Source organism: Hippopotamus amphibius, chromosome 1 (assembly GCF_030028045.1).
Source record: "Hippopotamus amphibius kiboko isolate mHipAmp2 chromosome 1, mHipAmp2.hap2, whole genome shotgun sequence".
Taxonomy (NCBI): domain Eukaryota; kingdom Metazoa; phylum Chordata; class Mammalia; order Artiodactyla; family Hippopotamidae; genus Hippopotamus; species Hippopotamus amphibius.
Genome location: NC_080186.1, coordinates 22,234,797 through 22,258,147, shown reverse-complemented (window position 1 = coordinate 22,258,147; position 23,351 = coordinate 22,234,797). Strand labels below are relative to the sequence as shown.

Here is a 23,351-nt window from a genome sequence, read left to right as displayed (position 1 = left end):
CAGGCAAGATCAGAAAGTGTCCTGTGTGTGGCAGACTTTTGGCTCTGTTCCTTCTAAAGGGCAAAGGGGATAGATTCAAGCCTGGGTTGCAAGGTTTTCAAGCTGAGGAAGCAGCTCATGGAAAGGCTTGGAGGCCAGGTAGCCTGACCTTGCTGCTACCGGTCGAGGATTTTGCCTTGGAGAGGGAGCTTTGCTTGTTCAGAACAGCCTAGGGATAGACCTGAGGGATGATTCTGGAACTCCACCCCCTTAGTAAGAAAGCAGAGCCCAGCCCACATCTCTGGAGGGGGGCCAGGACCTTTAATAACTTTGTTCGAGTCTGGAATCCTTGTTATTTCCCCAAAGTGTGTACTTTGGTAGTCTCTGTTCCCTAACAGTGATTAATAGCAAAACCCTCAGGGGAAGAAGGGGACTTCCATCTTGTGAATTCCTGCCCTGGCGTGACAAGTACTACCTTTGATTTGTCATCTGATCCTTTCTGAAACCTGTGAGTTAGGGATTATCCCCATCTTACAGATGAGTCCACTGAGGCTTAGAGAGATGAAGTGAGTTCTCCAGGGTCCCACAACTGTACATAATAGAGCTGAGATTCAAAACCAGGTTTGACTGTAAAGCTTGCCCTGTTTTTGGCAGCTGGCATAATGTGATGGTTAAGAGGAGTTGATATTTTTCTGAGTATTGCAGGCAGATCAGATAACACAGGGAGAGAGGAAAGTGCTGGGGCCTTCCCTGCAAAGGAAAGAGCATGTACAAAGCCCAGGGCTGTAGGTGGTTAGAAACCTGGGCAAAGTTCGTGGAGATGCTGTAGGATCAGATCAGACTAGGCTGGGGGGAAAAGGTTTGGATTTTACCCTGTAGGCATGGGAGCCAGGGAAGGATTCTAGGAGGGGAGCAGCCAGATCAAATCTGGATTGTAAAAAGATCCCCTGGGGCAACGTGGATGCTAAATCACACCCTACAGGCCTGAGACCCTCAAGAGGGGTGGCACAGTCTACACTAAGGATCGGGGTGGGGAGGGGACCTGAACCATGACAGGGATGGCAGACTGGCTGCGGGCCTGCTCCCAGAAGAGAGGGCACCTGCTTCTGATCAGCGGGCAGCCCTCAGGTGGGCATGCCCCTCTTGGCCTCTTCCCCACTCTTCAGTCCTATTTTCTGTCTTTCCTCTAGCCAGTGGGCTGGGCAGGGCTGCTTCCTCCTGCTGGGTCGGAATCACTCATTAAAGCCATTTACAGTCTCCAGAGGTTTAGCCACACTGAAGGGGCTCGTGAGTGTGGGATCACAGCCTTGAAGCATGAGGTCGGACTTTCTAGGCCTGGCCCAAGGTGGTGGACAAGGCTGTTGGAATAGTGAGCTGGCCCGGATTTACCGACTGAGCCACGTCCGTTTCCCCTCCTGGACTTTGGGTTCCTGTCTATGAGATGGACAAGGTCAGCCCGACCTCACAAGGTTGCTTCACGGTTAATAATAAGCCATAGAAATAATAAGAGCAATAGTAATAATAATAATACAATAAGCAATAGAAATGTGTCACAGTGTGTGAGCCCATAGGTATTGTAGGAATTCACATTAATTGTCACAACCCTGTGAGACAGAAACTAATTATCCCCGTTTTGCAGATGGGAAACTGAGGCTGAGAGAGAGAGATGTGTGACTACAGCCTGCTGAACATTCCTCAAGGGAGGCAGCTGGAGATAATGGGGAACAGCTCTTGCTCGTCAGTGGACCTTCCCCTGGGTGGGCAGGGCCTTCAGGCTGGTTCTCCCACACCAGGATTCTGAGAGGGGAGAAGCTCAGTTTTTTCTTACTCCAGGGACTTGGGGATTTTTTGTTTTTTCCACCTGACAGCCAAATCCCCACCTCCATCCCCAGGACCAGCTGCTCATCTCCCAAACAGGCTTCAGTTTAGTAGACCTGTACTCCTGTTGGGGAAGCTCTGGGAGATAAGAAAACACAAACCAAGTTGAGCGTCATTTTCTGCTTCTTCACTTCATTCTAGCACACAAACCTCCAGTAAATTCCTAAAAGAGCCCAGCTTTTCCTTGCCTCAGGGCTCCCCCCTCACCTACTGGTTTCACTTAACTTCTCTGGGCCTCAGTCTCAACATCAGTAAAATGGAATAACAGTACTATCTCACACAGTATGTAAGAAGTGTCCAGTCAATGCTGGACACGTTCCTTCTGCCTAGATCTCTGCTCTTAGCTTGGCTCTTCCTCCTCCTCCTCCAGGTCTCAGATCAAAGGCCATCTCTTGAGACAGGCCCTCCTTGACCACCTGCTCTAAAGGAGACCTCTCATCACTCTCAGGCCCATCTCCCAGATCTGAGGTCTTTATAGCACTTACAACTGGAAGTCATTTAGTACCACTTACTAGCTTTTTCTTCTCCACTGGAATGTCAGCCCTAGGATGGCTTTTCTGTCATGTTCACTGCTGTATCCCCAGAGCCCAGATCATAGTAGATGCTTTTTTATTTTATTTTAATTTTATTTTACTTATTTGCACGCACAGCTCGCGGGATCTTAGTTCCCTGACCAGGGACTGAACTGGGGGCCTTGGCAGTGAAAGCCCAGAGTCGTAACCACTGGACCACCAGCGAATTCCCGATGCTCATTTTCAAACATTTTTGATGAAGGAATGATAATGTACTCTAAAGCAAATCATTTCCCTCTCCTGGCCCAAGCTTTCTCATCTGCGAAATGAAGAGAATCGTGAAGACCTTGCAAGACTGTCAGAAGGATAAGTGATGTTTAAAAAGAAGAGGCAGAGCACAGAGGCCCACCCCAGCCCAGGTGCCATGAGCAGGAAGCTAAGAAACACCCTGACTGAAAACTTCCCAAGAACCCTAGGAAGGAGAGATTTCAGTCACAGGTTACCGAGGAGGAATCTGAGACTCGAGGTGGAGTAACTGGCCCTGGGTCACAAAGCAAATTAAGTGGTAGTGCTCTTTCTGCTGTGGCAACTGCCTATGCCCTGCCCATGTCCACTGGCACGATGACACCCCCAACATACCCCCCTCTACACCTGCTGAGATTCCTCCTTCCAGAAAGCCTTGCTGCATTGCTGCGGGACATTTTTGTGCCTAGCACTTTCTGTTGCAGGTTAAGGTCCCCAGGAGGCAGATTGTGAAATGCAAATCAGTGTGCAGACTTTCATGAGAGGATTTCTGAGGTCAATACTTGTTCGGAAGGAAGCAGGATTGAGCGTGAGAATTTAGCTGTGTTGTCATAACAGTGGCCTCAGTCGACCCCACGGAGAGTGATGAAGCTGGGTTTTTCCTTCAGAGTTTTTCCTTCCTCTAGAGTTGAGGCAATAGGGCCAAGCCTTTGAACACTCTCCCTGGCCCCGACAGAGCCAAGAGATTGATGTTGGATTGTGGACTGCCCCGGATGGGCGGGCAGTTCCCGGAGAGAGGAAACTGAGCTCCACCACCAGGCAGCACTCCCAGCAGCTAGGAAGTGTGGTGGGGAGCAGGCTATGTGCTCTTCAGCCCTGAGGGGAGATCATGGTGGCTAATCAGTGTCCACTCTGTGCCCAACAGAGGAGCTGTTCCTACTCACCCCTGCCTCTCAGATCCAGATTGAGTCCCCAGCCTTAGTGTAGGAGCACTGGGCAGCAATTTGGGTTTGAAGGCACACTTTCTCATCCAAACCTGAGGACCAAAGGAGGCTCCAAGGCTGGCTCAGCCTGAAATTCCCTGTTCCCGTCCTCGCCTGTGCAGCAGCGTCCACACGCTGAGTGGCTCAGCATCTGAGCCCAGGGAGGCTGCCAGAAATGGCCACATCCCAGCCAAGAGAGGAAAGAGCGGTGATGACAGTTCTTGCCATTCGATTCTCACTGTGTGGGAGGCTCTGCTCTGGCTGAGCATAGCCCATCCATTGTTTCATTCATGCCCACAACCCCCTGTGAGGTGGGGTCTTTTATGAGCTCCTCTGACCATGGAGGAAGCAGGCTCAAGGACAGGAAGCTGCACACGTGGCCTCTTAGACCTTTCTAGTGGAAAGGGGCTGAGCTCTGAGACCCCAAAATCCAGGAGGCAGGATCGTGCCAGGATACTGTTTATATTAACCCTCCAGATAGATTCTGCCAGTTGCCCTCCAGAGAGATACTAACACTCCCCATCCCACCAGCACTTATGAGGGTGACACTGCTTTAACCCTTTCCCTCCCAGAGTCAACAGTTGCATGGGCCCAGGTGCTGCATCCTGCTGGGGGGCCTGGGGATTTGGGTGTTCTGGATGAGCCGGACACCCCCCCAGTCCTCCTCCAGTTTGATGTCCTCCTGCTGCAGGGCCTGCTGGATGGCATCAGTGAGGGTATTGAAGACCAGGTCCACATTGCAGTTGTTTTTCGCGGAGGTCTCCATGAAGTTCATGCCCAGGGAGGCAGCCAGCTCCTCCGCCTCCTGGGCTGAGACACAACGGGTGCTCTGCAGGTCATTCTTGTGGCCAACCAGCAGGAAGATCGCCTTGTTGGGACCCTGAGAGGCCATGACCTCCTGGTACCACTCTCGGATGTGTTCAAAGGACTTCCTGTTTGTCACATCAAAGACCAGCAGGACACCCACCACATTCCGGTAAAAGGACCTGGTGATGCACCTGATGGTGGGGGGAGTAATTTGGGAGAGGCTTATACCTTCAAGACATCCCAGATGCAGGACAACCCTGCTCCATACACTGACAGCCTCACACCCCCCTTAGAGCTGGTTTCACACTGTCCTGTGCTTCTCTTTTCCCAGTGTCTGTCTCTCCAAAGTGCCTGTGTGCTCCCCACTTAGGAGCCATTGGATTCCCTTACTCTCCTGACCATTCCTCCATTCCTGGAGGAAGCCTCATGTCTTCCTGATTACAGGTCTTTGTTTCCCCATTCTCTGCCTGGCAAACTCCCATGCATCCTTCACCGCCAACGCAAATCTCTCTTCCTTTCACATCTCCTTGACACCTCCCTCTCTGCCCTCCTGTGGACTCTGTCAGCACCCAAGTCATTCACCCCTCCAAGTTTCAGTGTTGAACACTCGTCTGCAGAGGGTGCCAGGTCTCAGGCATCGGACTCAGGGGCTCAGCCCACCAGTTATTTGTAAGATGAAGGACTCGAGAGTGAAGGACCCAGGCCCAGGGCAGGGACCCCCAGATCTCTACTTAGACCACTGAAGCTGACCCCTCTGAGGGGTCCCCATGGCCAAGTGGATCAGGAATGACCCCGCTGGAACCAGAGCTTCCCCCCCCCCCCCCCCCGCCACCTCCCACCCACCGTGCCCTGCCCCCCGCCGCGCACCTGAAGCGCTCTTGGCCAGCCGTGTCCCAGAGCTGCAGCTTCACGCGCGGCCCGGCCCGCAGCTGAAGAGTGCGGCTATAGAACTCGACGCCCACCGTGGGCACCGACTCGAGCTCCGGCTCGGGCTCCGGGATCCCCAGCGCGCCCGCCACGTAGCGCCGCAGCAGTGACGTCTTGCCCACTGCCGTGTCCCCCAGTAGCGCGATCCGAAACTGGTAGCGGCGGCCCCCCGCCTCCATGTCGGGAGACTAGCCTCCTGCGGCCCGGCCACCAACTATGCAGCCCCGCCCCGCCCCAGGGCCCCGCCCCGCCCCGCCCCGTCTCAGGGCCCCGCCCCTGCCTCAGGGCCGCCGCTGAGCCACCCAGACCAGGGACTGGAGAACCTGGGGCGTCTTCAGCACCGGGCAACCGGACCCCGAGGAAACCACCAGGCCCGGTGGAAACACCTGGACAAATCACTTCCTTGCTCTGAGCCTCCGTTTCCTCCTCTGTAAAATGGAGATGATAACCTCTACTTCAAGGTTGAAGAGATTAAACTAAATAGTGTGGGGAAGAGGACTAGGGAGGACCGATAACCAAACGTGCGCTGCCTGAGACTCACAGGACAAGAGCATCCACTTCATCTGTTGAGGTGATTTCTCTCTGCAGCCCCACTCTCTATTAGTCCCACAGTTGGGCCCCTGCTGCTAGACCTGGAGACACCACTCGAGAAAGTTGATGGTTTATAGGTGCTCTTTCCCAACCCTTTTCTGGAGCCCCATAGGCCCTGGCCTGGGGCCTCCCATTCAGTATTCAGGTTCAATGTTCAACAGCCCCCACTGCTTCCTCCCTGACTGCCTGTGCTGGGCCCCAGGGTCCGGAAAGGGACTTGGACACAGTCAGGTAGAGGAGGCAGTGTAAACAACTGCAATTCCAGAGGGAGTGCTGGTGGCTTGTGGACTGGACCGCTAACATTTATGAGGTGAGATGGTCAGTTCCTTATGCTTTGGGACAGCAACCCTTTGAGACTGTCACAGTGTGCCCGTTTTAGAGCTGAGGGGACTGAGGCTCAGATATGTGGCTTGTCTCAGATCCCAGCAGAGCTGGGACTCACACCCAGATTCGTCTCACTCTTCATTACCCCTTGATGCCACAAAAGGAGACTGTAAAGCAAGTTCTCAAAGGACCAGGACAAAGTGGTCAGGTCCCACTTGGGTTAGGAGCAGAGTAAGGCAGGTACATCTGCATTCAAGATCTACTCCACTCTTTCCAGTCTGGCCTTCTGGACACCCAGGACATCAAGGCTGGAGTTCTGGTTGGTCCCAAACAGCTTATCTATTGGTTTAATCTCACTATCCCACTGTGGGTGGATGTTACCAATTTAACTTGTTTTGGCAAATTGGCAGTGGGAAGCAGTTCTCACTAATGCAAATCATCATAGTGTCACATTTCCTCCTTACACAACCTTCTGAATAAGTGTTAGTCTGCCCAGGGTTTTTTAAAGATGAGAAAACTGAGGCTCAGAGTAGTTAAGTAACCAGCCCAAGATCACTCAGCTTGGAAGATAGACTAGCTGCCAAGTCTGTTTCTGGCTAGACAGTTTGGGGGCCTGGGAAGGCCCAGGTTTTCTTGTAGCTGACTCTAAATACATCAGTGAGAAGCCATTTTGTCAGGTCTCCTAGTAATCCTGGCCTTTGGTCACCTGCACTAGCCTGAAGGGGCCCAAGTCTCTGCTTGCCTCCTACCTCCAGGAGGAGAGAGAGAGGAGCAGCAGCTAGGGCGTGTGTACAGGGAAGGAGTCCTCCCTACCAGCTCTACCCAAACCGGGAGAGTCTGCCGCACTCCCACCTGCCCCACTGATTCTTCCATTGGGATGTTCTTGTCACCTTGCTCTGTTCAGCTGGAAAAACAGTTTTTGTGTCAGGCCTGTGCAGATCTTCCTCCCCACGTCGCACCCCCAGCCTTCTTTACCCACCACTAGTGCTCCAGCCTTGCTGAACATCTCGCCTCTTCTCAGCCCTCCACCAGGAACCCTCCTCTTCTGCTCTTCAAAGGGTAAGTAACCCCTACTTCAGGCCTCAGGTTAGATCCCCGTCTTTAGGAAGCCTTCCTGACTGGCCAGTGAGGTCACAGGCCCTTTTGTCCACTGTGATGTCTGTCTCCCTTCTAGGCTCAGCCCTCTTGAAGACAAGGACCAATGGCTGTATCCTCAGTGCTCAGCACAAAGTTTAACTCAGTAAATATTTATGGTTGAATGAGTGAATAAAATTGGACAAGTGCTATTCGTTCATTCATTCACTCATTTATTCATTCAAATACCACAACAGAGCTGGACTCAGGGAGCTACGGGGTCAGAGAAGACCTCTTGGAGAAGGAGAAGCTGAAGCTGAGTCTCCAAGGACAAGTGGGAGCTGCGGAGGTCAGGGAGAAAGGGCACTCCACGCGGGGCAGCAGGGCAAAGGCAGAGAGGCATGAAACAGCTTGAAAGGCAGTTTGAACCCAGATGTTCCAGAAGCCTTTGTGGTCAGCATGTGGGCAGAGTGCACTGTCAGCAATGAATTCCTTGAACTTCCTCTCCTAGACGTTCCTGCTGTGGGCTGGGGTCATGTGCCTGTCCCTGGCTGTACCTGGCACTGGAATCCAGATGTCAACTGACTTTGCCATAGACTCCCTATATGACCCAGGGGGCAAGTCATTTCCCCTCCCCAGCCCTGCTTCCTCTTCTGCTAAGGGAGGCAAATCATGGCACCCACCTCACAGGGTAGTTCTGGGGTAACTGTGTCATAGCAGATGCACATTGGCAGTAGACAGATCTTAGTTTTAGTTTCAAATGATGCTTACTAGCTATGTGGCCTTGGCCAAGTTTTATTCATGAATTAATTCACTCAGTAATTATTTCAGTAAGTGCTGGCCATCTTTTATATACTCGGCACTTAGCAGTGGGAAAAAAAGACACAATTCCTGTTCTTGGAGAGCTCAGATAGAAAATAAATTCATATAAAATGCAAAGATAGGGAGCAATAAGTGCTATAAGTAACAATCAAGCCATGGCTTGAAGGGTGGCAGGGTGCTATATCAAAAGAGGATGGTCTGAGGAGGTGACATTTGAACAGAAACCCAGGGGAAGAGAGGAAGTGAGCAATGTGGTTGTCTGTGGTATCCAGGGCGGACAGTTCCAGGCAGGAAGAACAGCAAGAGTAAAGGCCGTGAGGTTGGAGCAGGCAAGGGATGCTCCAAGAGTAGAGAGGCCACAGAAATGGAGCGGAGTGAGTGAGGAGCAAGCCATGGGCCAGGAGAGCAGAGAGGAGGAGGAGCCAAGTCATCTGTGGCTTCAGAGCCCATCACAGGGACTTCAGCTTTTGTTCCAAATGTGTTGAGAAGTCAGTGATTTGGGGGCAGGTGAATTACATGATCTGAATTTTCTCTTGCTTCCCCCCCACATCTTTTTTTTTTTTAATGAATTTATTTATTTATTTATTGGCTGTGTTGGGTCTTCGTTGCTGCACACGGGCTTTCTCTAGTTGCAGCGAGCGGGGGCTACTCTTCGTTGTGGTGCATAGACTTCTCATTGCGGTGGCCTCTCATGTTGCAGAGCACGGGCTCTAGGCGTGTGGGCTTCAGTAGTTGCGGCACATGGGCTCAGTAGTTGTGGCTCACAGGCTCTAGAGCACAGGCTCAGTAGTTGTGGTGCACAGGCTTAGACGCCCTGCAGCATGTGGGATCTTCCTGGGGCACGGCTCGAACCCGTGTCGCCTGCATTGTCAGGCGGATTCTTACCCACTGCGCCACCTAGGAAGTCCTCCCCACATCTTTATTAAGATATAATTGATACATAATAAACTGCACATATTAAAAATGTGCAATATGATGAATTTTGACGTGTGTACACCCACGAAGCCACCACAATTGAGATAAAGAACATCTGTTATTCCCCAAAGTTTCTCCATGTCCTTAATTCTTCTCTCCTGACTCCCACCTCCAGATAACCATCAATCTGCTTTCTGCCACTAGAGATTACTTTGTATTTTCTAGAATTTCATGTAAATTAAATCAAACAGTATGTAGTCTTTGGCTTCTTCACTCAACATTGTAGTATTCCGCTGTATTAATATACCACAATTGGTTTATCCGATTGCTGTTGAAGGACATCTGTGTTGTATCCAGTCTTTGGCTATGACAAATATAACTGCTATGAACATTCATGATCAAGTCTGCCGAGACCAGCTCGGCGACTCGAGGTGAGTGACGGGTGCCGCAAGCTTGAAGAAGACACAGACACAGACTGAAGAGAAAAGTGGGACCGGGGGGCTCAAGACCTCTCGGATCAAGAGCCCCGCTGACTCATCCCAGGCTGCTTTTATTGAGTTCGTGGGCTTACATTCTCAGGTTACACTCATAAACAATCAAAGGCCTCACATGACTGAGGCAATTATCTTTGTTTACTTCCTGGGTCCGAGTTGAGCAGGTGTGGATTTGAGCTGGGGGTGGAGAGCAAAACAACCCTGGGGGCAGGAGACCTCTCTCAGATATTAGGGGTCTGTGCCCCACCCGTGTTGGCCCCTCTGCGACTGTGCCTGTCTTAGGTTGTTCCTCCCTTGAGGAATCTTACCCGTCTCTGGCTAACCAGTCATCCTCTAGGGCCAAACACGGTGATATAAGGAAGGTTCTATGCACCACCCCTGTTGGCCCCTCTGCGGCTGTGCCTGTCTTAGGTTGTTCCTCCTCTGAGGAATCTTACCTGTCTTTGGCTAACCAGCCATCCCTCAGGACCAAACAGGGTGATAATAGTCTCCACGCCCCGCACCCTCAGCTCCTCCACTGCTCAAGAATCCCATCGCTCGGCCCACATCAAAAAGGTTCCCGAATGTCTTCCCACATCTCCCCCTTTTTGTTTTCGTAGGAGAAGATAAGCCTATTCGAGTTATTTCTTTTTCCGTCAATCCTTGGAGCGTTCCTCCTGTACACCTGAGAACTTAAACATAGGATAATTAAAAGACAACAAAGTATCAAAATGCTTTGGAGACTGCTATTCATGCCTTTTATCCAATCCAATGGATGCAATGCTTTTAATCCATCAGCTATACTTCGTAAAGTGGCAATTTGGTGTAGAGATTGCAAAGATGCATATTGCATGCCAGTTATTTTAGTTTGTAATTGTTGTATGTCCAGTGTGAGACCATCCGCTCCATATCCCAGCAGATGTGTCACTGGCATCATGGCCATTCCAGATTTGTAATGTTCTTAAACTTAAGGGAAGTTTCCATATTTCTGTTTGAGCTCTGCCATTCTCTAATTGAGGCCAAGGAGGTATTAATCCAATCCTAAGCCATAAGATGGGATAGGGCGAGTGCATGGCAATATTGGTATATGCCATCACAACCTTTTATAGGGATTGCAGGAGGAGTTTTTTTGGTGTAAACCATTAGAGACTGCATACCCCTTAGGGGACCAGTTTCATACTGTTCCATAGGAACCATTAAGTAGTATTACACCCTCCGTCCCACAGCAAACATCCCAAAGAATCTGATCTTGTCTGTCAGCCCATATCCGTTTTATTTCACACAAAGGTCTATCAGGGATGGCATAATTAGTAAACTTAGTCTCCAAAGCTCAAACCTGAAAACAAATGTACAAAGTTCATCTCTGGAGATTCTACATCCCATTCAAAATGGCGTTTCTTTGGAACGCTCATGATATGGCTTAATTCTCCGAGATGGAATCCACACAGGTTCCAGGCCTTGTCCTGGTGACACACAAGCAAACCCTCTTCCCCATGTGATTAACCTTCCTGATGACCAGATATTAGTCAATGGGTCCTGCCACCATATCAGCGGCTGTGCATCATTAAAATGAGTCACATTCTTAGATGAGGCTCGAAAATGCCTCTCAGCTGCTGTGTCCGTAGCCTGTGCAGATACATTCAAAAAATTAATAGTGAAAAGTGAGGGACAGGGATTTGTCATGTTTTAAATCCCGTATATCCCATTCGGCCCTTACTAGAGCCATCAGTAAAAATTATAGAAGCATCTGGTATAGGATCAGATTTTGTTATTCGAGGTAGAATCCATTGAGTTCTCTTAAGAAACTGCAAAATGGGATTTTTCGGATAGTGATTATCAATTTTTCCAATATAATCAGCAAAGGCAATTTGCCAACTTACACAATTTTGGAAACAAGCCTGAATTTCTTTAGTAGTTAAATTAATAATTATATGTGAAGGGTCAGTTCCAATTAAATGCTTACTTCGAGTTCTTCCCTTCAGAACCAACTGAGTTAATAATTCTAAATAAGGTGACAAGGATTTTACCACAGTATTTGCTAAAAACAACCATTCCACAATTCCTTCATTTTGCATTAATATCCCTGTAGGTGAATGAGGAGAAGGTAATATAATTAATTGCAATGGCTGATTAACAGTTACTCTCTGTAATTGAGAAGAATGAATTTTATTTTCTACAAGTTTTAGTTCCTCTAAAGCAGCTGATGTTAAAGTTCTTGGACTATTTAATTTTGAATCCCCTTTTAACAAAGCAAATAGGTTAGACAATGCATAGGTGGGGATCCCTATGCATGGGCGAAGCCAATTAATATCTCCTAGGAGTTTTTGCAAATCATTAAGAGTTTGGATTTGATCTGACCTCAGTTCCACCTTTTGTGGTCTAATAGTTGTTCTATCAACTATTGTGCCCAAATATTGATATGGGCTATGCATTTGTACCTTTTCCGGAGCTATTTTAAGTCCTGCTCTATCAAGGCAAAGCTGCATGCTAATATACGCAGAAGTAAGTAAATCTTGATTAGGAGCAGCACACAAGATATCATCCATGTAATGGATAAGATAACAATTAGGAAATTCTAGTCGCACTGGTTCAAGGGCTTTAGCAACAAAATTCTGGCAAATAGTAGGGCTATTCAACATGCCTTGAGGTAACACCTTCCATTGAAACCTTTTTCGAGGTTCTTTATTATTTAGTGCAGGCACAGAAAAAGCAAATTTTTCTTTATCTTTGGGATGTAATGGAATGGTGAAAAAGCAGTCTTTCAGATCAATAACTATTAAAGGCCAATTAGCAGGGATCATATTAGGTGATGGGAGGCCTGGTTGTAAGGCCCCCATTGGTTGTATAACTGCATTGACTGCTCTGAGATCTGTTAATAAATGCCATTTACCAGTTTTTTTCTTTATTGGAAATACTGGAGAGTTCCATGGGCTAAAAGATTCTTCAATATGCCCTTTTTCTAACTGTTCAGTCACTAATTCTGTTAGAGCTTCTAACTTTTCTATGGTTAAAGGCCACTGCTCAACCCATACAGGTGTATCAGTTTTCCAGGTCAATGGGATTGGTGCTGGGGGAAGCAGTAAGCTTTTACGAACAGTGGCCACTAGTGAAAAGACTGATATCCAAGACCTTCTCTATTTGCATTACCTTCAGCTGGAATGGGAAATAGTTTCCCTTCATATTTACCAAGACCTAACCCTGGCTGATATCCTTGATTTATTAGCATTTCTTGACTTTGCATACTATAAGTATCTAACGTTGGGATGTGGATTTCAGCCTTCCATTGTTGCAATAAATCCCTTCCCCATAAATTAATTGGAAGGTCTGCTATATAGGGTTGTAAGTGGGCTGGCTGCCCATCTGGGCCAATACAAGGCAATATTTTAGCACTTTGCTGCAAGCCATGAGCTCTACCTAAACCTACCACTGTAATGTCTGCAGGACAAGTAGGCCAGCGAGAAGGCCAATGATTACTGCTTATAATTGAAACATCAGCACCTGTGTCTATTAATCCTCTAAAAGCTTTTCCATTTATAGTTACTGAGCACGTCGGGCGTGTTTCTAAAATTTTTTCAGAGAGGAAAACTCCAGCCTCTCCTGTGCTTCCAAAGCCTTTCATTCTCCTTACTTTTGTACTATTGCCAATCTTATAATATGGCAGAATAAGCAACTGTGCTATTCTATCACCTGGATGGGCTTTCCATGGAACCGAAGTTGATATCATCACTTTAATTTCTCCAGCATAATCATTATCAATTACTCCAGTATGAATTCTAATTCCTTTTGATGTTAAACCAGACCTTCCTAGTATTAAGCCAACGGTTTCTTTTGGCAAAGGTCCAGTAATTCCTGTCCTGACCAATGTTGGAGTTTCTGCAGGCAGTATAATAATAGATTCTGCACAAGGAAGGTCTAAGGCTGCGCTGCCTGCTGTGGCTGGTGATAATTCCATGACACTGCGGAGTATTGGGCCATTTCTGCCTGTTTCTAGATCTGATAGGCTCCCTTTGGTTGTGGGGCTAGGAGCGAGCCCCGTTGATAGTTTCCCGACAAGGGGGTTCCATCCTTATGGAAGTTAGATTTACACTGGCTTGACCAGTGAAATCCTTTTCCACATCTTGGACAAAGTCCAGGCTGTTTTTGCCCTTTGATTACATTATCTTGAAAATTAACAGCCCTTCTATCCACTTTCTTCCTACATTGTTTCTTTGTATGTCCTTGTTTACCACAGTTAAAGCATTTCCCTGGAAATTTGTTATTTATTTTCAGTCCAGCCATAGCTTGTGCCATCATTGTTGCTTTAAAGCTCTCAGTTCCCACTCCCTGACACACTCTAATATAATCATTTAATGTTCCCTTTCCTTTCATAGGTCCAATGGCCTTCCTACAATCTGTATTTGCATTTTCAAAAGCCAATAATTGCAAAATAGTATCAGCAGCCTCAGCATTAGTAATCTGCCGCTTGATAGTCTCCTGTAATCTGGCAATAAATTCAGTATAGGGCTCTTTTGCCCCCTGCATGATCTTTTGAAAAGAGACAGGAGCTTGCCCTTTAGCTTCTATTTTCTCCCAGGCTCTTAAACAACAACGTCTCACCTGTTCTATGGCCTGATCTTCCATCAGAATCTGGTCTTGAACTCTGCCCCAATTTCCACTACCTATCAATTGATCCAAGGAGATAGGAATCTGCCTTGCTCGATTCTGGTTTGCCATAGTTTCAGCATGATCACACCACCAGGTTTTGAATTGTAAAAATTCTCCCGGGGCTAGTACTGCACGAGCCAACGTTGCCCAATCAGCTGGAATCAAATGAGAGCCTTCGGCTACTCCCTGTATGATACCTATGGTGAATGGAGAATTTACTCCATAATTTTGTACTGATTGTTTCAATTCTTTCAATATTTTGAAGGGTATCGGCTCATGTACTGCCTCATAAATTCCATTAGGATTATTAGGATCCACTCCAGGTGCCACCCTTTCATGAACAGTCACTGGAAATGCCATTTGCATAGCTTCCAGATTTCCCTCTTGTCTAGCCTGCAAAATGCCCTTCTGTAAGGGTGATAAAACTGAGTGTCCTATAGACACAGGAAAGGCATAAGCTCCCCCAGGCGGCATTAAAGAGGGTGGAGGAGGGGGCAGTATAGGAAGTTTGCCCTCCTCCACAAGTAAGGGAGCCGAGGGTCTTAATCCCTCAGCCATTTGTATTCCCTTCTGTTTTTCAGTTTCGTTTGGCACCGCATATGCCCATCGGTCCTCTGACGGACCAGCTTCTTCATCAAAGCTATCATTTGAGCCTTCAGGAGCCCATAGAGGCGCTAATAGAGGCTCTAATACTGACTTAATCAGAGACCACATTTGACCGAACAGAACCTGGTACTGGAGTCCCTTTAGAATGCAGTTTTTTAAGTTTGCTCCCAACCTTATCCCCAAGTACATAAACCCAGTGTTAGCCTAAAGAAGGAAACTATATACAATATTCTCAACTATTTACAGAATTTTTAACAATCGACCTTCATTTGCTTTTTACAAGACCTTCACTTGCTTTTTACTCCACCTGCCCTTAGGAGCTGCCGTAACAGGCATACATCTGGTCGATATTAATCTGAACTTTCTTTATTTCCCATATTTTACCCCGAACACAAACTACCCAAGAGATTTACTTACTGGCAGGATTTTCTCAGAGGCCTCTTACTCTCCTCTTGGGGGCTTCACGGCACTTCCCAATTCTTTACTTTTATCAATTTCACTTTCCGTGAACCTTCGTCACTCAAGCCTTTCGAGCCCCACGTTGGGCGCCACTTGCCGAGACCAGCTCGGCGACTCGAGGTGAGTGACGGGTGCCGCAAGCTTGAAGAACACACAGACACAGACTGAAGAGAAAAGTGGGACCGGGGGGCTCAAGACCTCTCGGATCAAGAGCCCCGCTGACTCATCCCAGGCTGCTTTTATTGAGTTCGTGGGCTTACATTCTCAGGTTACACTCATAAACAAAGGCCTCACATGACTGAGGCAATTATCTTTGTTTACTTCCTGGGTCCGAGTTGAGCAGGTGTGGATTTGAGCTGGGGGTGGAGAGCAAAACAACCCTGGGGGCAGGAGACCTCTCTCAGATATTAGGGGTCTGTGCCCCACCCGTGTTGGCCCCTCTGCGACTGTGCCTGTCTTAGGTTGTTCCTCCCTTGAGGAATCTTACCCGTCTCTGGCTAACCAGTCATCCTCTAGGGCCAAACACGGTGATATAAGGAAGGTTCTATGCACCACCCCTGTTGGCCCCTCTGCGGCTGTGCCTGTCTTAGGTTGTTCCTCCTCTGAGGAATCTTACCCGTCTTTGGCTAACCAGCCATCCCTCAGGACCAAACAGGGTGATAATAGTCTCCACGCCCCGCACCCTCAGCTCCTCCACTGCTCAAGAATCCCATCGCTCGGCCCACATCCTAAAGGTTCCCGAATGTCTTCCCACACAAGTCTTTGTGTGGATGTACGCTTTCGTTTCTCTTGGGAAATACCTAGTAGCGCAATGGTTGGGTCATATAGTAGGTGCATGCTTTACTTATTTAGAAACTGCCAAATTGTTTTCCAAAGTGGTTGCACCATTTTACAATCCTAAATACTATATGAGATTTCCACATGCTCTACTTTCTCATCATTGCTTGATATCATCAATCTTTGTAACTTAGCCGTTCCACTGTGTTTGTAGTGTTATGATGTTGAGCGTCTTTTCATGTGTTTATTTGTCATCTGTTTATCGTCTTTGGTGAGGTGTCTTTCAAATTTTGTGTCCCTCCCTTTTTTTAATTGAGTGGTTTTACTTTTTACTGTTGAGTTCTAAGAGCTCTTTATGTTTTAGATGCAAGGCCCTTGTTCAATGTATGTTTTCGGAAATATTTTCTCCCAATTTGTCTCTTGCTTTTTATTTTCTTAACGGTGTCATTTGAAGATTAAGGGTTTTTAATTTTGATGAAATGTAACATTAATTCAACATTATACTGGGACTTCCCTGGTGGTTCAGTGGATAAGACTCCATGCTCCCAATGCAGGGGGGCCAGGTTCAATCCCTGGTTGGGGAACTAGATCTCGCATGCATGCCGCAACTAAGGGTTCACATGCCGCAACTAAGGGTTCACATGCCGCAACTAAGAGTCCATGTGCCACAATTAAGACCCAGCTCAGCCTAAATAAATAAATATTAAAAAAAATTCAACATTGTACTGGAGGTCCTAGCCAGTACTATAAGACAAGAAAAAGAAATAAAAGGGATCTAGATTGGAAAGGAAGAAGTAAATCTGTCTTTATTTGCAGACATGTGAACAATCCTAAGGAACTTACAAAAATTAATTTTTTAACCACCCATAAACTATTTATTTCCCAAACTTTCTCTCATCCCAAGCCTTTTTTTTTAATTGAAGTATAGTTGATTTACAATGTTGTGTTAGTTTCTGGTGTACAGAAAAGTGATTCAGTTACACATATATACACATATCCTTTTTCATATTCTTTTCCATTATGCTTTATTACCAGGTATTGAATATAGTTCCCTGCTCCATACAGTAGGACCTTGTTGTTTATCTATTCTATACTATCTGCTAATCCCGAACTCCTACTGTATCCCTCCTACCCCCTTTCCCCTTTGATAACCATAAGTTTGTTTTCTTTTTTCTTTTCTTTCTTTTTTAATATTTATTTATTTATTTAGGCTGCACCGGGTCTTAGCTGTGGTACATGGGATCTTTTACTTGCAGCATGTGGACTCTTAGCCATGGCATGCATGCGGGATCTAGTTCCCTGACCAGGGACTGAACCTGGGCCCTCTGCACTGGGAGAGCAGAGTTCCACCCACCAGACCACCAGGGAAATCCCATAAGTTTGTTTTCTATGTCTGTGAGTCTGTTTCTGTTTCATAAATATGTTCACTTGTGTCATATTTTAGATTCCACATATAAATGATATCATATGATATTTGTCTTTGTCTGACTTACTTCACTTAGTATGATAATCTCTAGGTCCATCCATGTTGCTGAAAATGGCAGTATTTCTTCTTTTTTATGGCTGAGTAGTATTCCATTGTATACATGGACCAAGTCTTCTTTATCCATTCATCTGTCAATGGACATTTAGGTTGCTTCCATGTCTTGACTACTGTAAAAAGTGCTGCTATGAACATTGGGGTGCAGGTATCTTTTTGAATTATAGTTTTCTCTGGATCTATGCCCAGGAGTGGGATTGCTAGATCAAATGGCAACTCTAGATTTAGTTTTTTATTTTTCTGAAATGTTCTCCCCATCAATCTTTTTTTTTTTCTTAATTTATTATTTATTTATTTTATTTTTGGCTGCATTGGATCTTCATTGCTGCATGCAGGCTTTCTCTAGTTGTGGTGAGTGGGGGCTACTCTTTGTTGTGCCAGCTTCTCAGTGCGGTGGCTTCTCTTGTTATGGAGCATGGGCTCTAGCCACATGGGCTTCAGTAGTTGAAGTACTCGAGGATGCATGGGCTTCAGTAGTTGTGGCGCATGGGCTTAGTTGCTCCAGGGCATGTGGGATCTTCCCACACCGGGGCTGGAACCTGTGTCCTCTGCATCGGCAGGCGGATTCTTAACCACCGCACCACCAGGGAAGTCCTATTTTTAGTTTTTTAAGGAATCTCTATACTGTTTTCTATAGTGGCTGCACCAATTTATACTCCCACCAACACTGTAGGAGGTTCCCTTTTCTCCACACCCTCTCGAGCATTTGTTATTTGTAGAGTTTTTAATGATGGCCATTCTGACTGGTGTGAGGTGATACCTCATTGTTTTGATTTGCATTTCTTTAAAAATTAGCAACGTTGAGCATCTTTTCATATGCCTATTGGCCATCTGTACAGAAGATTCAATATGGTTAAGATGTCAATTCTTCCCAAATTACAGATTCAATGCAATACAAATAAAATCCCAGTAGGCTTTTCAAAAAATTTAACTTAGCTGATACTAAAGTTGTTTGTTTTCCCTTTAAAAAAATTATTTATTTACTTATTGGCTGCGTTGGATCTTCACTGCTGCCTCTGGGTTTCCTCCAGTTGCCGCTAGCAGGGTCTACTCTTCATTGCGGTGCCCGGGCTTCTCATTTCTGTGGCTTCTCTTGTTGCGGAGCACAGGCTCTGGGCATGCGGGCTTCAGTAGTTGTGGTGGGCTCAACAGTTGTGGCTCATGGGCTGTAGAGCGCAGGCTCAGTAGTTGTGGCACACAGGCTTAGTTGCTGTGTGGCATGTGGGATCTTCCCAGGACAGGGCTCCAACCCGTGTCCCCTGCATTAACCACTGTCCCACCAGGGAAGTCCCAAAAATGGTTAGATTCTTGATGCATCTTAAGTGAACACAGGATTTGCTGATGGATTGGAAGTGGGATGTTAGAGAAGGAGGGGAATCCTGGGTCACCCTAAAGACTTACTGAGATGGGGAAGAGCAGGTCTAGAGGAGGAAAGACTGTGTTCTGAGAAGCCTATTAACAAACAGCCATCCGAGTGTAGATGTCACGGAAGCAGCAGGATACCGTCTGGAGCTCAGGAGAAAAGCGAGGCTGAAGAAACACACTTGGAAGTCATCAGAAAGTTTCCTATGCATCATAGTCTGTCACCTTCTTCACAAAATGGGAATAATAGTAACACCTACTTTTTTTTAAATTTTTAATTTATACAATAAACTGCATATATCTAGAGTGTACAATTTGGTATCCCAATCTCCCAGTTCATCCCCCCTCAACCCTCCCGCTTTCCCCACTTGGTGTCCATATGTTTGTTCTCTACATTTGTGTCTCTATTTCTGCCTTGCAAACTGAAACACCTACTTTTTAAAGTGTATGTAAGGATAAAAACAAGAGATTAAGCACAGAATAGGTACTTAATTCTTGACAATTACTACTTGTTTTTATATCGACGCTTATTCATCCTATGGACAAAACGTGCACATGGCACAGTAATTATGAGTATGGTGTTTGGGGTCGATTTCCGCATTCCAGTCCTTACCTCGCCTGCTAGCTGTGTGATCCATTCCTCAGTTTCCTTATCTGTGAAAAAGGCATAAATATAACACACAGGGTTATTATGAAAACTAGCTAAGATAATCGAGCATAGTGTACTTGTAAGCACTTAGTAAAGTTTTTTTATCTATTCCGAGGAGATGAGGCTTGAACAAATAATGCATTCTTATGAGTAGTGTAATCAGTCGCCTCTTACTCTTGGGAAGGAAGCCCTTCCCAAGATCCCTCTCCAAGAAGACCTCACAGAGCTCCTCCTCGAAATCAGCTCCGTCGCTGCCCCTCCACGTGCCCACGGCAGTCTGAACGCAGCCCTTTGTCAGCTCACAGGGTTAACGGTTAACTTCTCGGACTTAACTCTAGAAGGTACGGCGGTATTTGTAAGCCCAGTCCCGGGTATTGACCTTTCACTGAGTGCTGAATAAAGGCGGAGGAACCTCTTCGTATCCTAAAGGAACCACTTACTTACAAGGTTCCTCCATCCCAGTGAAAAGGGCACCGCCCCGCACGCGCTTGGGGCTGGGAGCCAGACGCCCGGCCCCGCGCCGGAGGCGAACGAACTACAACTCCCAGCAGTCCGCGCGGCGCGCATCTCCAATTGTCAGGCGCGGCCACGAGGGGCGGGACCTATATAAAGCCCCTCCCGGCGCACAGGCGTCCTTTCTCCCGGCTGCGGTATTGCTGTTGTCTCTGCTCTTGGTTTTCTCTTTCTGCTGTGGTCCACTGCCTTCCTCCTCCATCCCGACCTTAGCCTCGCCGCCACCGGCGCCGCACTCGCCGGGGCTGCCTCCCGAGGCTGCAGGACGTTGAGCGCGGCATGGAGGACCCTGGCCTGCCGGCCTATTCGGGCCAAGGTCCGGAAGGCCACGTTGGCCGCATGCGCAGTGGAAGGAGCCGGACCCTGTGCGGGCCGCACCCTACTCCCGCCTCAGCCCGTAGGGCCTCGTGCTCCGGTGTGACGGGTGAGTGCACAGCAGTTCTGGGACTGAAGTGGCTTAATTGAGGGGGAGACCACGTGGTGGGGTCAGCCAGACCTTGAATATGCCTGTGACAGCTGCTCAGTGACCTTGGGCAAGTGACTTCCCTGCCTTCATCTAAGTTATCTGGTTGTACAGCACATGTTAAGGAAGTCACCATGGTGAGTATAAGGACTGTTTTCTGGAGGACAGGCTTTAGTCATTCAGATCCTATTTTGAATCCCAGATCTGTCACTTTCTCCATTGATAGGCGACTTTTGGCAAGTACCTTAATTACTCTTAAGTCTGATGTAAAATGGGAATGATAAAATGGTTCTGTGAAGATGAGACAAAACGCTAGCACATAGTAAAACAAAGCGGTGATTGGGACCTATCGGATGTCTGTTCTTTTTTTAGTCTCCAGAGTGTCCAGTAGATGAATTGGTGATGAGTCCTGATGCACAGGATTTAGGTGAGTCTGGGGGTTGCGCAGTGTTGGGCCTGCCCCTGTGACCTGGATTACCCAGTGGCCCTTATCGAAGCTGCAGCTGCTTCCGCATAGCTGCTGTGGTCAAAAAGGAGCCCAGAGTGACAGTTTTCCTTGACGGTCGCCGTTCTGTTTGCTGTAACTGATCTGCAACATTTCAGGAAAAGACAGTTCCCATTGTACCTGCCATTTCTCAGGTACAGCCAGCGACCTTTATTAGAATTGACACGTTTCCAGAGGCCATGTTCCACTGATGGGGTCTTGCATACAGAGCTTTTGAGAAGTAGCTTGTAGAGGCCAAGAACCAGCATGGAGGGGCAGGTAGGGGTGGGTCAGCCATCCGTACTGGGAAAATCCAGTGGCAGGTGGTGCAGATCTTGGCTGTGCTTTGGGTCGTTAACCTGAAAAGCTTAATGATATCAGTATTTAGGACCAAAGGCCAGTCAAAAGCCTTGGTTCTGAAGACCAAATGAAGGGAATAATTAAGATCATTCAGGACAATTGTGTTCTCATTTTAGCTGTACCAGAATGAAGATTCCAGGGTGACCTTTCGGGTGAGTGAAGACTGGGGTCATGACAGTGATGGAACACAGCAGCTTCAGGACCTGGTAGGTTTTCTGTGGAGACGTAATTTGGGAGCTACCTAGTGGGTCAGTACAGCATGTTTCCAAGGGCTGTGGCTTCTTGTGGCCATGGGATCTCCAACTGCATGCAAGAGCAACTTGGAGAGACTTTGACAGCACAGGTCAGCATAATACCTGCAGCTGCCACTCGCCTTTCCTATAATATCTCAGGACCTGGGCTGGAAGCCTTCCACCCGAGTCCATGTGCTTCCATCAAAATCAACTTGCATTTAGGTCAACTTTTTGGTTGAGAGCTTCCACACATTTTTTTTCCTGCAGGTTGCCCCGAGGTTTTACTGGTAGTACCTGATACTGAAGTATGTGAAAATATCAGCTTATTCCTGGAGCTGTGCTTTAGAAAAAGGTAAAGTTGGATGTTGAAGACAGCCTGACCCTCCAGTTCCCTTTCCCATCAGATCTGAACCCTGGTCTTGGTGGTCGTAAAAGGAGGAATAGTAGTACTGAAGCTATGCTCATAGTGTCTGCTTATACAGCATGCGGGCTAGTTTCAAACAAGGTTGAATTCTCCTGGAACTTGTTGCTTCCTCCCCTGTAAAATGGGATAATCTTAGGCTTAAAGGGAGGCTGTACGTGAAACTCTAGGCAGTTGGTATAGTGATTGCTAATATTTTATTTGGGAAGGATTTCTCAGTAGCTTTCTTGCCTCCTGATTTTTTTTTCTTTTTCTTTTTTACCCCTAAGATCTGTTACCAGTAAAGCTGTCTTCATCTGTGATTGTGGATCTACAGAATTGGGTGCGTTGAAAGTCTGCCTGAAGCTTTATCACATTTCCTTGCAGCTTCCATTAGTGCTTGACTGTTAGGACCCTGAGCAGTGTAGCCAGTAGATAGTGTGGCTACTTAGGTCTGTGTGGTAAAAGTCTTATCTTGTTAATGTATCATTTATATCTGGCCTTGTGTGCTGTATTTTTGTTGGCTGTTCATAACCAGAGGACAGAAAATAAAGGTTTATAGTGTGACTTGGTCTGCTAGATTTGCCTATGCTAAAGGCCAAGAACACATGCAGAGTAGAATGTAGCAGAAGGGACAGTCCTGTGACTTTACAGCAAGGGCTGACTGCTGTGAATGCAGTAGTGGTTTGAGCGCATGCTCATTAGTTTTGGGTAACGGAGTCTCACCCACCCCTCTCCTGAGTGGGAGATGGTTTGGGTAGAAACTAGTTCTGTCTAGCTCAGGGTATTTTTCAGGCTGTGACTGGTCCAGGATGAAACCTAATCTGAGTGGACATCTATGGATGATAAATGCGGATATGGGACTGAGACCAGCTCTTAGGAAAACCTGGGTGGTACTGATGAATTGGGGCATGACTAACACACTGGCTTACACTTCCTTTTCAGGAGAGAAACACTACAGGAAGAGGCAAATGAAGACACAAGGAACTTTTTTAGGTGGAAATAGCACCTTTTTCCTTTTTTTGCTGATGCTGATACCTGGCATATAAGTGACCAATAAAAGATTCCTGAATGTATGTTTGTGTCCACTTTCTTGATGTCCCTCAAATTGTTGGTTATTCCCTATTTAAATGCTCCTTAAGACGCAGGGTGAATTAAGTCTCAGTCTCTTAAAAGGTTGATCTCTCAGAAAGGAACGAAACGATCAGTTCTATAATTGCAATCATATTCCTCCTGAGTGAGAGAACTGGCTGAGCCCAGCTGGTGCTTAATGATGTCTGAAGGCAGTATACTCCACCCCACCCCCCCCAAGCTTCCTAGCACAAGGCAGATC

At 47.1% G+C, this 23,351-nt stretch overlaps 1 protein-coding gene, 1 long non-coding RNA gene and 4 other non-coding genes across 7 annotated transcripts; 5 read left to right on the top strand and 1 right to left on the bottom strand.

Annotated features, from left to right (window-relative positions):
• Window positions 1–3,807: 3,807 nt before the first annotated feature.
• On the bottom strand, window positions 3,808–5,529 carry RAB42 (RAB42, member RAS oncogene family). Its single transcript, XM_057703297.1, has 2 exons — window positions 5,270–5,529; window positions 3,808–4,593 (listed from the first exon to the last, which is right to left on the bottom strand). The coding sequence occupies exons 1-2, from the start codon at window positions 5,506–5,508 to the stop codon at window positions 4,170–4,172; spliced, it is 663 nt and encodes a 220-aa protein (XP_057559280.1). The 5' UTR covers window positions 5,509–5,529; the 3' UTR covers window positions 3,808–4,169.
• Window positions 5,530–20,202: 14,673 nt separating this feature from the next.
• On the top strand, window positions 20,203–23,094 carry LOC130858722 (uncharacterized). Of its 2 annotated transcripts, none has more exons than XR_009055101.1 (6): window positions 20,203–20,502; window positions 20,914–20,968; window positions 21,502–21,591; window positions 21,886–21,970; window positions 22,309–22,361; window positions 22,964–23,094. It is a non-coding gene; the product is annotated as an uncharacterized LOC130858722 (long non-coding RNA). The 2 variants fall into 2 exon arrangements; XR_009055103.1 differs by lacking the exon at window positions 20,203–20,502 and adding an exon at window positions 20,510–20,678.
• LOC130843060 (small nucleolar RNA SNORA16B/SNORA16A family) lies at window positions 21,022–21,156 on the top strand. The gene has a single exon (XR_009050695.1). It is a non-coding gene; the product is annotated as a small nucleolar RNA SNORA16B/SNORA16A family (small nucleolar RNA).
• LOC130843218 (small nucleolar RNA SNORA44) lies at window positions 21,641–21,771 on the top strand. The gene has a single exon (XR_009050826.1). It is a non-coding gene; the product is annotated as a small nucleolar RNA SNORA44 (small nucleolar RNA).
• On the top strand, window positions 21,998–22,124 carry LOC130843326 (small nucleolar RNA SNORA61). Its single transcript, XR_009050925.1, has one exon. It is a non-coding gene; the product is annotated as a small nucleolar RNA SNORA61 (small nucleolar RNA).
• Window positions 22,820–22,893, top strand: LOC130843461 (small nucleolar RNA SNORD99). The gene has a single exon (XR_009050968.1). It is a non-coding gene; the product is annotated as a small nucleolar RNA SNORD99 (small nucleolar RNA).
• Window positions 23,095–23,351: the final 257 nt, after the last annotated feature.

Coding starts and splice junctions, on each gene's coding strand:
- RAB42 (XM_057703297.1), bottom strand. CDS start 5,508: ATGGAGGCGGGGGGCCGCCGCTACCAGTTTCGGATCGCGCTACTGGGG. Junction 4,594..5,269: donor GCTGGCCAAGAGCGCTTCAG/GTGCGCGGCGGG, acceptor CCCCACCATCAG/GTGCATCACCAGGTCCTTTT.